Source organism: Vespula pensylvanica, chromosome 10 (genome assembly GCF_014466175.1).
Source record: "Vespula pensylvanica isolate Volc-1 chromosome 10, ASM1446617v1, whole genome shotgun sequence".
Taxonomy (NCBI): domain Eukaryota; kingdom Metazoa; phylum Arthropoda; class Insecta; order Hymenoptera; family Vespidae; genus Vespula; species Vespula pensylvanica.
Genome location: NC_057694.1, coordinates 639859 through 654747, shown reverse-complemented (window position 1 = coordinate 654747; position 14889 = coordinate 639859). Strand labels below are relative to the sequence as shown.

The 14889-nt window shown below is 34.9% G+C and overlaps 3 protein-coding genes across 4 annotated transcripts; 2 read left to right on the top strand and 1 right to left on the bottom strand.

Annotated features, from left to right (window-relative positions):
- Positions 1 to 387: 387 nt before the first annotated feature.
- LOC122632262 lies at positions 388 to 1270 on the top strand. 2 transcript variants are annotated; one of them, XM_043818873.1, is made up of 4 exons: positions 388 to 557; positions 617 to 660; positions 777 to 1039; positions 1128 to 1270. In XM_043818873.1, the coding sequence occupies exons 1-4, from the start codon at positions 518 to 520 to the stop codon at positions 1231 to 1233; spliced, it is 453 nt and encodes a 150-aa protein (XP_043674808.1). In that variant the 5' UTR covers positions 388 to 517; the 3' UTR covers positions 1234 to 1270. The 2 variants fall into 2 exon arrangements, with proteins under 2 accessions (XP_043674808.1, XP_043674809.1); XM_043818874.1 differs by having other exon boundaries at positions 397 to 527.
- Positions 1271 to 1785: 515 nt separating this feature from the next.
- LOC122632337 lies at positions 1786 to 8739 on the bottom strand. Its single transcript, XM_043819026.1, has 3 exons — positions 4137 to 8739; positions 3949 to 4014; positions 1786 to 3861 (listed from the first exon to the last, which is right to left on the bottom strand). Exons 1-3 carry the CDS (start codon positions 8737 to 8739, stop codon positions 2006 to 2008), a joined length of 6525 nt encoding a protein of 2174 aa, XP_043674961.1. The 3' UTR covers positions 1786 to 2005.
- Positions 8740 to 12004: 3265 nt separating this feature from the next.
- LOC122632332 (protein apnoia) lies at positions 12005 to 13628 on the top strand. Its single transcript, XM_043819017.1, has 3 exons — positions 12005 to 12206; positions 12579 to 12719; positions 12998 to 13628. The coding sequence occupies exons 1-3, from the start codon at positions 12005 to 12007 to the stop codon at positions 13204 to 13206; spliced, it is 552 nt and encodes a 183-aa protein (XP_043674952.1). The 3' UTR covers positions 13207 to 13628.
- The last annotated feature ends 1261 nt before the right edge of the window (positions 13629 to 14889 follow it).

Genomic DNA, 14889 nt, shown 5'->3' with positions numbered 1-14889 from the left:
CCTATATATTCTATCATTAACTCAACTTTCTGAATCTTCTTGCTTAACAGCGACATCTGTTAAATCGCAGCAGAGTATTTCGTTGCTGATAGATAAATGAAATGCATTGTTTATATATTACAAAAACTTATTGTACTTAGAGAAAAATAAAGTGGAGATAAGCGTACTAGGTCCGGTATTCAATTTTTGAATTTTTTAAAAGTCCTTGAACATAAACGAAGACAGGATGTTATTAAATATGATTACTCGTACGGTAACGCGAGATACGTGGATCATTTTAGAGATTACATGCTCGTTAAAATCAATGAATTCGTTAAGTGTCTTAAGTAACTACGAAGGAACGTGTGTTGTCTGGTTATCTGTTCGTATAGAAGTCAGCTGCATTGCCAACCGAGAAGCATCAGTGCTTCGATCGAGTGTCCGTTCTCACCGATTTAGATTCGACGAGTCCAAAACTCTAAAGAAATCTGTCGGAGGCGATAACATTGTGACAATTTTGTTCGATTCGCTTTTAAATATGGCCAAGGGTGGTCTTTTAATACTGAATATTACATGTTGTAAGTAATAATGAAATTATATAAATAGATATTTATCGAAACTTATCGTTTTTGTGCAGTTTTTTTAGGTACAACAATGGGTTTACCAACTTTTGGACATGTCGTAAGCAATCTCTTTTCCAATTTAATCAATTTTCATTTTCTTTTTCTTTTGTCTTTTTTTTTTGTCTTTTTACTTTATTTTAATTTCTAAAGTTTTTTCTTTTCCATTTGTTGAAGGAACGCAATCGTTTAGAAACCTACGAAGATCTCTCGGATCAATCGATCGATCTAAATCTCTTCAGCAATTTGACTTTTCAATTTTCTTGCGAGAACAAACCGATTGGTCTTTACGCTGATGTCGACTACGATTGTCGGATTTTTCACGCTTGCGACGAAGATGGAAAAGGCTTTCCAATGATTTGTCCGAATAATACGGTCTTCGATCAAAGACAACGAGTTTGCAGCGACATTGTAAACGACTGCGAACACGCTCAGGAATGGTAAGCAGAATTTGTAATTTTACGTTTCATTATCTTCTCTTTAATGTGTTTTTTCTTTCTTTCTTTCTTTCTTTCTTTTTTTTTATAGGTACTATATCAACGAATTACCTTATTCCGATGAATTAACAGATTATAACAAAGTAGAATCGATCGAGGACAATATACCCACGGTCGTGCCACTTGCTGCAGCTTAAAATCAAATTATTGTATTATTCATAAACAGTTTATTAATTCTTCCTTTTTTTTTCTTTTCTTTTCCTTTTTTTTTTTTTTTAATAAAAACACTTAAAGAAATAATACACAACGAGAATAATATGTATATTTTATTCGTTCATAACTCATAATCAAAGATTATCATTGACAGTCTTAATCTCTACGAAATAACGACCCATCGGTCATTTTTCACATCTATCCTATTGCGTAAAACTATAAATCATATTAAAATTAAAGTATTAAAGGAATTAAATGACGAGTAATTTGATTATATGAAAATTATAAAGAAGATAAATGATAATGCGTCACCCATCACCGTGAGACCCCAGGAAAAATAAATATTATTTGCCTCATACCTAAAAAATCGCATTGACCCTTACGATAAACGCCAATTTGTCAAGATACGAGATACGAACCCTTTTTCTTTTCTTTTTTTTATCGAATATACGTATGTATGTATGTGTATATATTTATATGTATATATATATATATATATATATATGATATATCGTTAAACTACCCTACGTAACGTTAAACGAGAATTTTTTTTGCGAAACGACGATGAGTATTGAAAAATACCTACGTAATAACGAAGTCCGTTAAAAGCGATTGATGCTTTTCGAGCGTCGATAGAACGTAATTAAACGATATGCGTTAAAATTAAACGTTATTAAAGCTAACCCAACGAAAAGGGACGGTAATGTAACCGTACGTAATTACATCTAAAACAACGCAGACAATTACTTATTATTTTTAGCCGTAATAAGGCGCGTAATATCCTTTAGGTGGCCAAATTACACCCGGTTCTGTCTTATCGTTGTCATAGACGTATTTTATTTTAGGATGAGTGCTCGGTCCAAAGAATGCTTGACGAATCATTGCAAACATGGCCGAACCTAGAGCCATATTGCTGAGCATCCCGGCCATAGTGGCAGCTGCACGTGCGTGAGCAAGCGCCGTTTGTATCAAAAAAGAAACGACAAAACCTATTCCAGGCAACATCTGCATCATTTTCATTTTCATGCTTCGACCCAATTCCATGATCTTATTGGTGATCTTTTTAGGGACAATATCCTCGTTGAGATGGGGCAACTGGAGCGTCAGTTTCGTACGGATATCTTTCTCCAAAACTTTATCGTCCTGTTTTATACTATTCTCGATATCAGATTCGTTCAATCGATTACTTTCAGATCTCTCTACTTTTGTCTCCTGTAAGTAAGAATCCGAATATTCATTCACGAACGATCTCAACGTGTTCTTCGTGCGATCTTGTCTATTCCTCGAAGTTTGATCGTCCGATTCTTTTTCCAAATCGTAATTTAATCTAGCGTCCAACGGAATAACCCTCAAATATTCCGAATTATTCGTTTCCGAGTCGAGTGGTACGATGTCTATGGTTTTGTCAAATTCATCAGTAGTTTTTTTCTTCAACGATCTTAGATCGTTCATTTTAAAGGATTCGAGTTTGTTCATGAACTTACGATTCAAACGAGTACCAAAGAGAACTTCGAAAGCACCGTAAGCATCTTCCAAACTAAGATAATTTTTCGAACCACCTTCTGTACTGTCCGAAATATTCGATTTTATTTTATCGAGGAACATGCTAATGATCTCATCATCGTTTATCGATCGATCTTTCGTTTCCTTATCATCCTCATCGTTATACTTTAAAAACTGATAATCTATGTCCTGGAAATTATCATTTAAACTCCTGTCCCTTTTATCTTTATCCTTCTTATTCTTATCCGAGTCTGGTCTCTGATCTAAAACTTCTTCCATGATATCACTGATGATCGTAAGAATGCTAGGTAAATTCTTATTGTCCTTTATTTTTGTACCCCGACCTTCGCGAAAACCTGCGAAACTTATACCAACTTCGCCGTTACCGTAGCCCCTGATTTTTAGGAAACCCCAATTGGTTTGGAACTTATCTTGAGCTAATTTTTTATAAGATTCTAACAAAAAGTTCTCGATCGATTCCTTCCTGGCTAATAATTCTTTCTCGAATTCGAACGAGGACATTCCAAAGAATTGTTCAACCTCTGTCTCTATCGACCTTCCGAGTGGATTGAAACTTGGTAAAGACGGTAGAGATGGTAAATTGTTAGATATAATTGGCCACACGAATATACCCATACACCTGATGAAACTCAAACCGGTAATACATTGAACGACTTTCGACAGGAAACTTCGTTTCGACGTAGCTGCGTTCAAGTCTTCTACTTTCTTAAGAATTTCGTATTGATCGGCGGTCAAGGAATCCCTTATAGTAGTATTCAAAGTGTCTACGAAATATTTTTTTTCACTGCTCGAATATCGATCGTCTGTCAGATTCTTTAATCTCGAGATTTGGATCAGTAATTGCAAAAATTCGGACTCGTCGATGTTTGGAAATGTTGATTCGGATTCGTCCAAATGTTTCCTTTCGATTTCTACCGTTTGTGGATAAGATTTGAAAAGATCCACAACGCTCCTTCGTTTTCTAACTTCTTTAATCGGCAACTCGGATTCCACTTGTTCCTTATCAGACAAATCGACTTTTTCCGAAGAGATATCTAAGAGGGTTTCAGATGGTTGACCGGGATATCCAGGAATTATGCTTTGATCATCTGCAAATAAAAGGAAGTCAAAGATCGATAGTTTGAATAGGAATGAAAAAGTATTGCTCGTTTAATTAGTAAAATAGATTCACCTACTGACGGTGTCGACGATGATACCAATGACTGCCTTGTTTTTTCTGAGTCGAGTGTTATGTCCGATGACTGTTGTACATCAGCTAATACCTCTTTCGGATATTCAATCGTCCTAATAGCTACCGGTATATTTCCTAATTGCGGTAGATTGAGAAACTGGTTCGTTCCTTCTGGTAGTTGAGGGATTAAACCTGGTAGCTGTGGAATACCACCTGGAAGAGAAGGGATATTGGGTGGAAGTTGAGGTAAGTTAGGTATTTCAGCCAATGGTAAGGTACCGGGTAGTTGAGGAATTCCTGATATGCCTGGTACTTGACTGATGCCAGGCAGTTGAGAAAAGTAGTCGCCAAATTGAGGAAAATTTGGTAAAGATGGGAGATAGGCTTGCAAGGTAGGCCAGCTAACGTGTTGACTGCAGGCTATAAAATTATTAGTACGCATACACTCTAACATTTTCATAACGTATGTTGGTCTTACAGGATCTGGTAATGCTCGTTCCATAAGTCTGATAATGTTGCTTTGTTGTTTCGTTAATACAGTTTGTATTATTGGATTATTGGTGTCCAAGTAGGAATGTTCAAGTCGTGGTCTCGAATCTTTATTTAATGCTTCTTCCAAAATGATTTCTATTTTCTTCTGAAAGTGTTCCAGTGAAGTTTGCTCGTTAACAAGATCTGCCCTATTCTCTTCCGATTCGAGATCTGAAATACTTATATTTAATGACGAAGGTAACTTCGTTCTAGCTATATTTTGCGAAAACCCAAATTCAGGGAAATTTGGTAATCTGGGGAAAAACTGATGAACCGTTGGCCATGTGATATCTTTGGTGCATTCTAAGAACGTATTTCTTCGAATGCAAGTGGTTATTTTCTCAATGAAAGCAACACGTTCGGATTCGGGCAAAAGACACTCTGCTGTTTGAATTATTTGATATTGTCTGTCCGTGAAATAATGTAATAAATCTTCCTTTCTCGTGGGAGAATCGATGCGTGGTAAATTAGGAGTAGAGATCTTTACTGTTTCCAAGATATTCAAAATTATAGCTTCGGGATGTTCGGTGAAGATCGGAACAAATCTTGTATCTGTTATTGTCACTGTTGCGTCTCCATGTTGTCCGGTTTTAACATTTGTCTCTGAAAGATGAGAAGCCTCCGCACTCGAACTATTCTCCGTTAGATTGTGAGACGAAACTGGAGAAATAGAATTTCCATTATTCGGCACGTTCGAAAATATACCAAAATTTGGGAAACTTGGAACTCCTGGGAAGTAATCAATCAACGTAGGCCAGAGAATGTCTCTTGAGCAAAGTATAAAATTATGTTCGCTAACGCATTTGATCATGTGATCTACGAACTCAGATCTGGTTGATTCAGGAATCAAATTCTCTGTAATTCTAACGATTAATTGTTGTTGAACGTTTAATAAATCGTAAAAAAGTTGCGTTTTCAGAGTTTCGTTCGATGATGCGTTAACAACGTTCGGAGACGATTGTTGAATCTTTTTTAAGATGTTGAGTATGACGGACTCAGGATGTTCCGTATATATTGGCACGAATCTTGTACCAGTTATACTAATTACAGGAACATTACTTTGTTGAGAAGTTGTCTTCAAAACAGGTTCAGTTTGAGCAGACGTTCTAGACATTATCTTTCCGGTAGACTTTCCTAAAATATCTTCTTGAATATATTTCGTCGAGTTCTGCAAAATTTGTTTGTTCTCCGTTAGACTGTTTAAAAACGAGGACTCATCTGGCGAGATTTGCGTTTCTATTTGCGAAAATTCTGGCAAATTTGGTGAATAATACGCTATCGATGGCCAAATTATGTATTGCGTACAATTTATAAAATCATTTCTATCTTGAAGACACGTCAAAACTTTTGCGAGAAATGTGGCACGAGCTGTCGGCGGAAGAATATTTTCAGCCAATTTTAAAATTTCGAATTGTTTTTCCGTCAGAGTCGTTAAAATTATCACGTTTCCAGAAACGGTTTGCGAAGGAATCTCGTTTACGTTTCTTAAAGAGTTTCGAACTTGTTCCAGCGTTTCGATGATTTTAGATTCCAAATTCAAACGAAGATCATCAGTTTTTCTATACAATATGTTAGAAGTAGACACTTGAGTTGGTATCGTTTGTGGAATTTGTGATGACATAGGTATCGTTTGTGTAGGTATACTTGGTATACCTGGTATACTTGGTATACTTGGTATACTTGGTACACTTGGTACACTTGGTACACTTGGTACACTTGGTACACTTGGTATAAATCCAAAAAGACCCGAAAAAGTTGGTGAAATACTTGGAAAAGATGCGAAAAAATCAGACAAACTGGGAATCTGTATGTCTGGGAAGAAAGAAGAGAAATCAGGAAGATTTGGAATGAATTGTTTAACGGTGGGCCAAGTCGAATATTTCATACAAGTTAAATAATTATATTCTTGTATACATCGAACAGTTTTTTGAACGAATTCTGGTCGATGAGAGAGCGGAATAAATTGTTCGGCCATTTGTAAGGTTATTAATTGATCCGGAGGAATTACGGTCGTGTAGAAGTTCGTTGGTTCCTCAAAGAGAGACGGTGTTGATTCTACTCTTTGATAATCCTTTAGAGTATTCCGCAAAACGTGTATGATCACTGTTTCCGGTGTAGGCTTCCTCATTCTGGTGGCATCGGAATCGACGACCTCAGGAAGTTCTCCGACCTCGTCGGAGAAACCAGGAAACGGAACGATCGGATATTCAGGAATTATGGTAATACTTGGATACCAAGTTTGATAATCTGGAAAAGCTGGTAGAGTTGGGAAATATTGTTTCATCATGGGCCAAGCGAAGTATCTTAAACAGCTGAGATATTCGAATCTTCGCACGCAGGAGAACATTTTGTCAGTATACTCGCGACGTAATTCTAGAGGTAAGAGTTTTTCACCTAATTGAAGGATCTCTAATTGTCCAGGTGTGAGTAACTTCTGAAAAGTTTTATTCTTCGAATCGATCAAGTATGGTGGTTTGTCTATCTCGAGACGCGATTCTAACGCTTGTTTTAACATCGACAATACTACGGATTCCGGTGTTAATAATCTTTTTTGATGGACGTTGGAAGAAGATCTATCGACCTTTCCTCGATTACCTTGAAACAGATCGATCAAATTTATTTCTATAGGTATATTAGCAGCAAATGCTTGATTGACCGATTCTGGAATGTTATCGACTATGATCGGCCATACAAAGATCCTCATGCAATTCCATACGCTGAGTCCCCTAATACACTCGTACATGTTGCTAACGAAAGATTGTCTTTGCTTTACTTCGACCAATTGTTCTGCGCATTTGATTATATTAATCTGATTCTCGGTCAAATCTGTCACGTTCAATTGACTGGAATAGGATTCGTTCAAGTTCGTCGATTTTTTCGAGGAGACGATATTCCTCAGCGTTTCCAACAATTGATTTTCATTAAATTTCGGAATTTCTGGAAGTACGTCGATCGCATGTTCTTTTAAATATTGAACGAAGGTATTATTTTTTATTTGTTCTTGAAGCAATACCGCCTGATTCTTCAATCTTTGAAGACGATTATCGATATTATTTAAGGAGGAAGAAGAGGCCCGGATGTCATTTTGATATTTGACATCAGATAAGTTACTGCGTTGATTTCTAACTTCGTCAATGTTCTCCTCGGTTACGATCACATCGTCGATTCCAAGCAATTTTACTTGATTAAGAATCTTAACTTCGTCAACGTTTTTCTTATTTTTTACGTTATCGTTTACCAAGCCTAATGCATCGTCGCGAATGGATATCAATTTTTTAATTTGGCTATCAACGATCGATTTCTCTTCGCTATCGGGAGTTTCAGAACCTTCCTCGGCACTCAAATAAACGGTTGAGCTTTTGTGCTTGAACTTACCTCGAGCTTCCTCCAAATATCTCTGTTCTCTTTTCGATTCAATCGAATCGGTTATTGTTCTTGGATTCGATTCTTTATCTCCATCGATTTTCGAAACATTTTCCTCGTTGGTGATCAAACTTCGAAGATTGTTACGTACGTCTTCCTTTATCGCTAAAGTATTGTCAGCCTCTACCTTGGCAACCTCGTCGCTTTGATTTGACGTTTCTACTTCTACCGGAACATCTAGAATAATATCGCCGTTGTTCTTGACATCGTCAACCTTGATAGCCTTTTTCTGCGAGCGTTCACCCTTGGCCAGTCCGCTATTCCGATCTGCATTGACCTTTGAAGATTCATCGTTCGGTAGCTCGATCTCGTCCACCGATTCTACTTCAGCATCAAATCTACGAATGCCTTCGTTCTTCGTGACATCACCTTCGGCATTATCGATAAAACTCGCTTCTGTTTCTTGGACTACACTCTTAACAGGCAACGTTAAATCGTTCCGTCGTCTCTTTTTCGCGATAGAAGTCTCATCCCTCTCGATGTTCCTTTCAGTTTTTTTGACTTCATCCTCGATCAATTTCTTCTCCTGTTCGTGCCAATCGATCGATCCTGAAAGTTTCTCTCGACTCGTTTCGTTTAGTCTTACCTGATCGATCTTCTGCGCTGACGGTTCCAAAGTAATCTTCTCGTGCTTGTCAATATCATCGTAGGATACACTCCGCGAGGAAACACCGTGAAGGAGGAAAAAGATTAGGATGAAGAAAAGAAAATAGTAGCTCCGTGCTAAACTACGGATGATGCTCGTTCTTGGCCGTAGGCGTTGAGAGTTGAGTGCTCTCATGGTCGCGGTCGAGAGGCGAATGTCTCGGCCACTTCTCGGAGCCGGTCTATGGTCAGCCATGCCACACGTATGGTGATACACATACCATCGTCTTCCAATGCGGAACACGAAGGTACACGAGCGTGTACGCATGCATCTAGCCCTACCAACAGCAACCTGGCATTTCCATTTTTGCGATTCTTCTCTATGTGCATCCTTGGAGACTTCGAGGAGAAGCAAGTTCATGGTTTAACGGCCCTGAATTGAACGTACTATCGATGAAACGGCCGCGGAATCTTTTATGCTTACAAAGTAAAAACTTTTACAAAATTTATATTCCTTTATTTTCTTTTCTTCGCGTTTTTACGTTTCAGCATCTAACGTCTACTTTCATTATTTCTTTATGACATTTATTTATGATCATGCTTTTCTGATATTTCTCATTAATCATCGGTATTATAAAGAAGGTTATTCATAATAAATGAATACACACACACACACACGTATATATTGATGTAAGAAACAGACATTGTACAATTACAGACCGTAATCAAGCATGTTCGAAATGGTCTTTTATTCTTCCTTTTTTCTTTTTTTTTGTTAAATCAAAAGCAATTAAACACATATTACCCTAGAAAATAATATACTATGTTGCTCGTCAGGATGTTTTTATCTAATATTCATCTTCCCTCGAGTTCCGTGTATGTACGTAGAAATTATCTCGTCCTAGAATATTTCTCCATCAAAATAAACGCTAAAGTCTTCGTAATCACGGATACATTCTTCTTTGTTCCTTTTTCTTTTTTATTTGCATATATATGCGAAAAGTTCGCAGTAATCATAATGTTTTGCAAAAAAAAAAAAAGAAAAAGAAAAGAAAAGAAAGAAACTACTCTATAATTAGCGAATTCGAATCTTAAGTGAAAAAAAAAGGACAAAAAAGAAGAGAAAAAGCAAAGAAAAAGAGAGAAATGAAGAAAAAGGAAGAAGTTTCATTGGCCGACAGTTCTCTTCGAATAAAGTCCGGTGCGGGTTTCAGGTTCATGTTTAAAACAGCTTCTTCGTTCTCGGTGCAAGGGGTTGAATTTTTAGTCCTTGAAGGAATCGAGAGTCGAAGTACTCGTCGGTGAAGGTACAACGATGGAGGGAAGAGGAGAACGCAATGCATTTTTGCAGTGATCCTTATTTTCTAAGATGGCTGCTCTCTACCCTCTTACTTCTTTCCCCCTTCCTCTTCTCTCTTTCCGTACTGGATTCTCAACGTAAAGATGCTACAGTAAACCTGTATTGCCTTTCTTTCTTTATCTACTGACTGTCCGCACGTTTTAAGCTACGTTCACAATGCCTATTACATCGTCCGTGTACTATTCTGTGATAATGATTAGAAGAATTTTGATAAGATAACGAAAGGAACTGTATTTTAGTATTGTATTTGGAGAAAATTGTATATTTAAAAAAAAAAAAAACGAAGTGTACAATTATTAATAAGAAATTTTATTTAGATCTAATGATGGATATAAGATTTTTTTTTATGTTGTTATCGTTTCATTCGTAATGTAACAAATCTCATTCTCGATATCGATGATAAGATTTATATATGTATCAGATTTTTTATCGATTACACGTAAGTAGAATGGATATTGACATTTTTCTTAAATGTTGATTTTTATTATTTATTGATCAGTGCAACTTTGTTCTCTAACTTCTTAATAATGATATTTATATTAGTTAATGAATGTTAAATGATACGAATTAGTAAACGATTGGCAATTACATTAATTCGACATTTATTTTTTGTATAGTATATTTGTATATAAAAATCATGAACAAATGATGCGATTATACGGATTGATAAAATCAAGGAGGAAAGAAGGAGAGAGAAAAGTAAAATATCATTTACTTTTAATATTAAATTTAATATTAAATTTAAGTTTCAATGGTCTATTTATATTTTAATTGAATATTGTCATTTTCATGATTCTTTTCGAACTATCACAATGGAATAGAAGAGACTCGTCTTCATGGTTAAACAATCGCGCTCAAGGTGACGGTCGTACGCGAATGATCGTCGGACAGTGACCGTGACAGTGACGTAGAAAGTGGGACAAAGTTCCCCGCTACATCGTTCGAAAGACCTCCAAAATATATGGACTACTTTTTCTTCCTCGATAACTGTATTGGAAGGAAGAAAGAAAGAAGGAAAGAAAAAAAAAATCTCATTGGTCGTCACATTTGTGAAAGTGATCTTTGCATTCACCTAAAGAAATCCTTTTCTCGAGAAAAATATTTTCTCGAGAAACTTAAAAAGAATTATCGTTTATTCTAGAAGAAAAAAAAAGAAAAAATAAAATATAAAATCGTTTCAACTTACAAATGTGAATTTATTATGAATAAAAAATAACAAAAATAAAAAGTGATTAAACGGCATGTAACTTCGATCTTAGCTCATTCCTTATCTCGTATTCTGAACGGTTCACTATTAGAAGGTCATTACCTTTAGTAACGATCGTTTTATACGGCACTCAAGAAGTATCGAACATGGCTACATCTAGGCATCAAGCAGCTGTTATACAAGAAAGAGAAGAAAAATTAAACGAATAGATCGTTTCTTATTAACAACTTTTTCATTAGAAGATCATCCTCTTCCTCTTATATATATATATTATATTCTATCTATACGACCGGTATTCCTTATAATTATTATATATAGAGAAGTTATAAAAGTTACATTAGCTTCGTTACAAATTTCCGATATATTATATATTGCTAAAATTGTTTAATACTACAAAAATGATAAAAGTATAAAATTTATCAACTTATTAATTAATAGCTAGCTAATTGTTTACTTAATTAAATTTAATTATAATTAAACTTAAATATAATTAATTTTTATATATATAAACATTCTTATATATATTAAACGATTAATTCTTATATCTTTTATATATATATATATATATATATATATATATATATTTAATAATTGATGACTTTTTTCTTCTTTTTTTAAATGTAATGAACAACATCGAGAGCTCGCTATATCTCATAAATCACTTTCCATGTGTCCCAAAACGTCGGAACAAGGAAAGTGTCGAGGATGGGGACGACGAATGGTGCGCAGAGCGCAAGCGCGTTCCTCCAAGCGCTTACCATTTTCAGTTCTAACGACTTCGCCTTCGTTCGTCCGAATCATAAGGCTCCTCGTGCGAGACCGATTAACACGTTCTTCCTGTTAAATTTAAATACGTGTGCAACATTTTAGAAATAAACGGCTAAGATCGATCGTTTAAAAAAAATCGGAGTTTATGATTAGAGAACGTATCACGTGACGGTTAGTGATCTAAACATGAAGGGGATTGGTTGGACGTTGATGTTCTTTCTCCTACTGGCGTCATTTTCAAAAAAAGTGATATCCGAGGAACGATCAGATTTTTATCATGCGATTGGCAAAGTCGAAGAAGGAAGAAGCAACGGATTAACGGCAGTTTCCAAGAAACCTTTGATCGATCAGTTTTTCGACGAGATATTCGATGGAAACGTGACCGAAGGTAATTCTACATATGTATATATATATATATATATATATATATATATGTTTGTGCGAGTGTGTGTGTGTGTGTGTGTAAATATACATACATACATACATATATATGTATATAATCCGCGTTTATGAAAGTTGACGTAATACTTTTTAATGTCGATATTAAAGTAAAATATTATTCCCGCGTTAGAATCTAATTCCATTTATTATTCATGTAGGTATATGATATATAATGTGAATGAGCACGTGTTGACAGGTAACTAAAATCACTGTTATTTCATGTTCATGATTTATAAAAAAATCTCCATATTCTCACATACCTCTCTGACATCCTTTCGTAAAAGAGCTCTCATTAAAACGGTACTCATAAATTTTGCAGGAAAAGGGGTCGAAAGTACAGGCCGTACTTTCGGCGTCAAGAGGATACAATTTATGTTGATGCCGATCATGTACAAAATGGGAGCAATGATGACTCTCTTGACGGTGCTCACTGTGATTTCTCTGAAGGGTCTTTTAATCGGTAAGGTCGATGGTGAAAGAAAAAATCCTATGGAATTCTATGGGAAGAAAGAAAAAAAGAAAGGGAAAAAAAAATAAAAAGTAACGGTATCTCTTTCGAATGTTGTAAGACGCATACGTAATAAGGAGACATCGATTGAAATTTTTATGATCAATGATAACGTTTTTAAGTTACGTGACTTTACGGTCAAATCGTGCCCTACTTAAAACTTTCTTCCTTTTATCAATCATCGATCGGGAAAAATATAACTTTATTATTGATTTATTTTTCTTTACTAGGAATTATTCTATTGGTACTGAAGTTGAGTAGCTTCCTTGCCAAGTTCTATTCTGTTTGGAATCAACAACACGTACCGCATTCCTGGTCGCCTCAACCGATCCACGTACACGTTCACAATGATCTTCCTTATGCTCACAGACAAGCTTATCATGGTTGGGAAACCATGAGCGGACCAGGAAACGATGAACATTATTATTACAGGAAATAAAATATGGAATGCACTGGATTCGATTATTTCTTTCTATCGATCGTATCAAATGAAAATACGACGATAAGAAATGGAATAATATCGATAAACTGTGATTCATTTAGTGCCTTTCGTAGTGCCTCAGACTTTGTGATCGATTACTTGTTAATTTATAAATTATCTAGTTTCTTGCTTACCGTAAATACTGCTATACGTTTCATCCGTATTCGCTGATTGATTTTAGTTGAGGAAAGAATAATTTGAAGAATGATTTACTTACCTTTTATATAATCTTCGGAGACTTCATAGGAGATCATTTATGAAGTTAACTATATTATTTTTTTTAGTTAAAAGTATTCTTAGCGAATAGTTATTGTATAACTAAGTTTTATAATTTGTTAGTTGTCCTAATACAGAAAGAGAGAGAGAGAGAGAGAGAGAGAGAGAGAGAGAGAGAGAGAGAGAGAGAGAGAGAGAGAGAGAGAGAGAGAGAGAGAGAGAGAGAGAGAGAGAGAGAGAGAGAGAAATACCAAAGGAAGTTATAAACAAGTAAAAGAACAATACTGACATAAAAAACCAAATGATGGATACAGTGTTCCTTTCTTTTGAAAAAAAAAAAAGAAAAAAACATATACATATACTTTCGTAAATACTTCCTGTAAAAACGTTGATAGAATTAATTTTATTTTTGATACGTCATGAAATCAATACCGTATACCGATGTTATTTTATGTAAATATTAAAAAAAAAAAGAAACATCGAGAACTTAACCAAACGTTAGAACCAAAACTGTTAACTAGATATATTGCAATAAGTAGAATACCTCATGCTGTCATTAGAAATTAATTCTGTTATTACAACGAACGTATTAAATACGTGATAATCTTTAATTTAAAACGATCATAAATGATAATTGTAATATTTCTTTTGTAAAATAATAATTCTATTATCAGCATAAAAACGTAATCTACGAGTATATTGCGTTAATTTTAAAAGGAGTTGATCAAGCAAAGCGTATAATTTTTTTCAACTTTAAAGTCAAGCGTTATTTTCCTTTTCTTTCTTTATGTTTGTTTTTTTTCTTCTTGTATTTTGCTTCTTTTTCTTTCTCAAAGATCCCACTGTTACGCATTCTCCATGAAACCGATTGCGTTCTCTTGCAAGCTAGACCTAGTTTCTTGACTTCCGTCTGGTAGCTATGCGGGGAGAAAATAAGAAAAATATTAGCTCTTCGCTCGGCAGACCATGGAACAGTCCAGTCGATGGTCAAACAGGAGTACGACGTCTCTGTTATTTTTATTGTTGTGATGGTTTTATAAATATGAGAAAACCGCGATAATATCTATATTTTCAATATTTTTTCGTCGTTCCCTTCGATCGATTATTTTCCTGCTAATAATTGAGGTAGGATTCATTCCAAATATTTATAAGAGATTTTTATAAATAATTAATTTAACATATTCGTGCTAGTATTACTTTTAAATAAGTACGTGTATATATATATATATATATATATATATCATATTTTGTTTATAAAAGTTGTAATTTGGTATCAAGGCTACGAACACAAATATTATTTGAAATATGAAAGTAATATATTTTTACTTTAGTTATATATTATGTATATATATATATTTTTATATTAATAAATAAATTTCTAACTTTATATATATATATATATATATATATATATATATATCCACG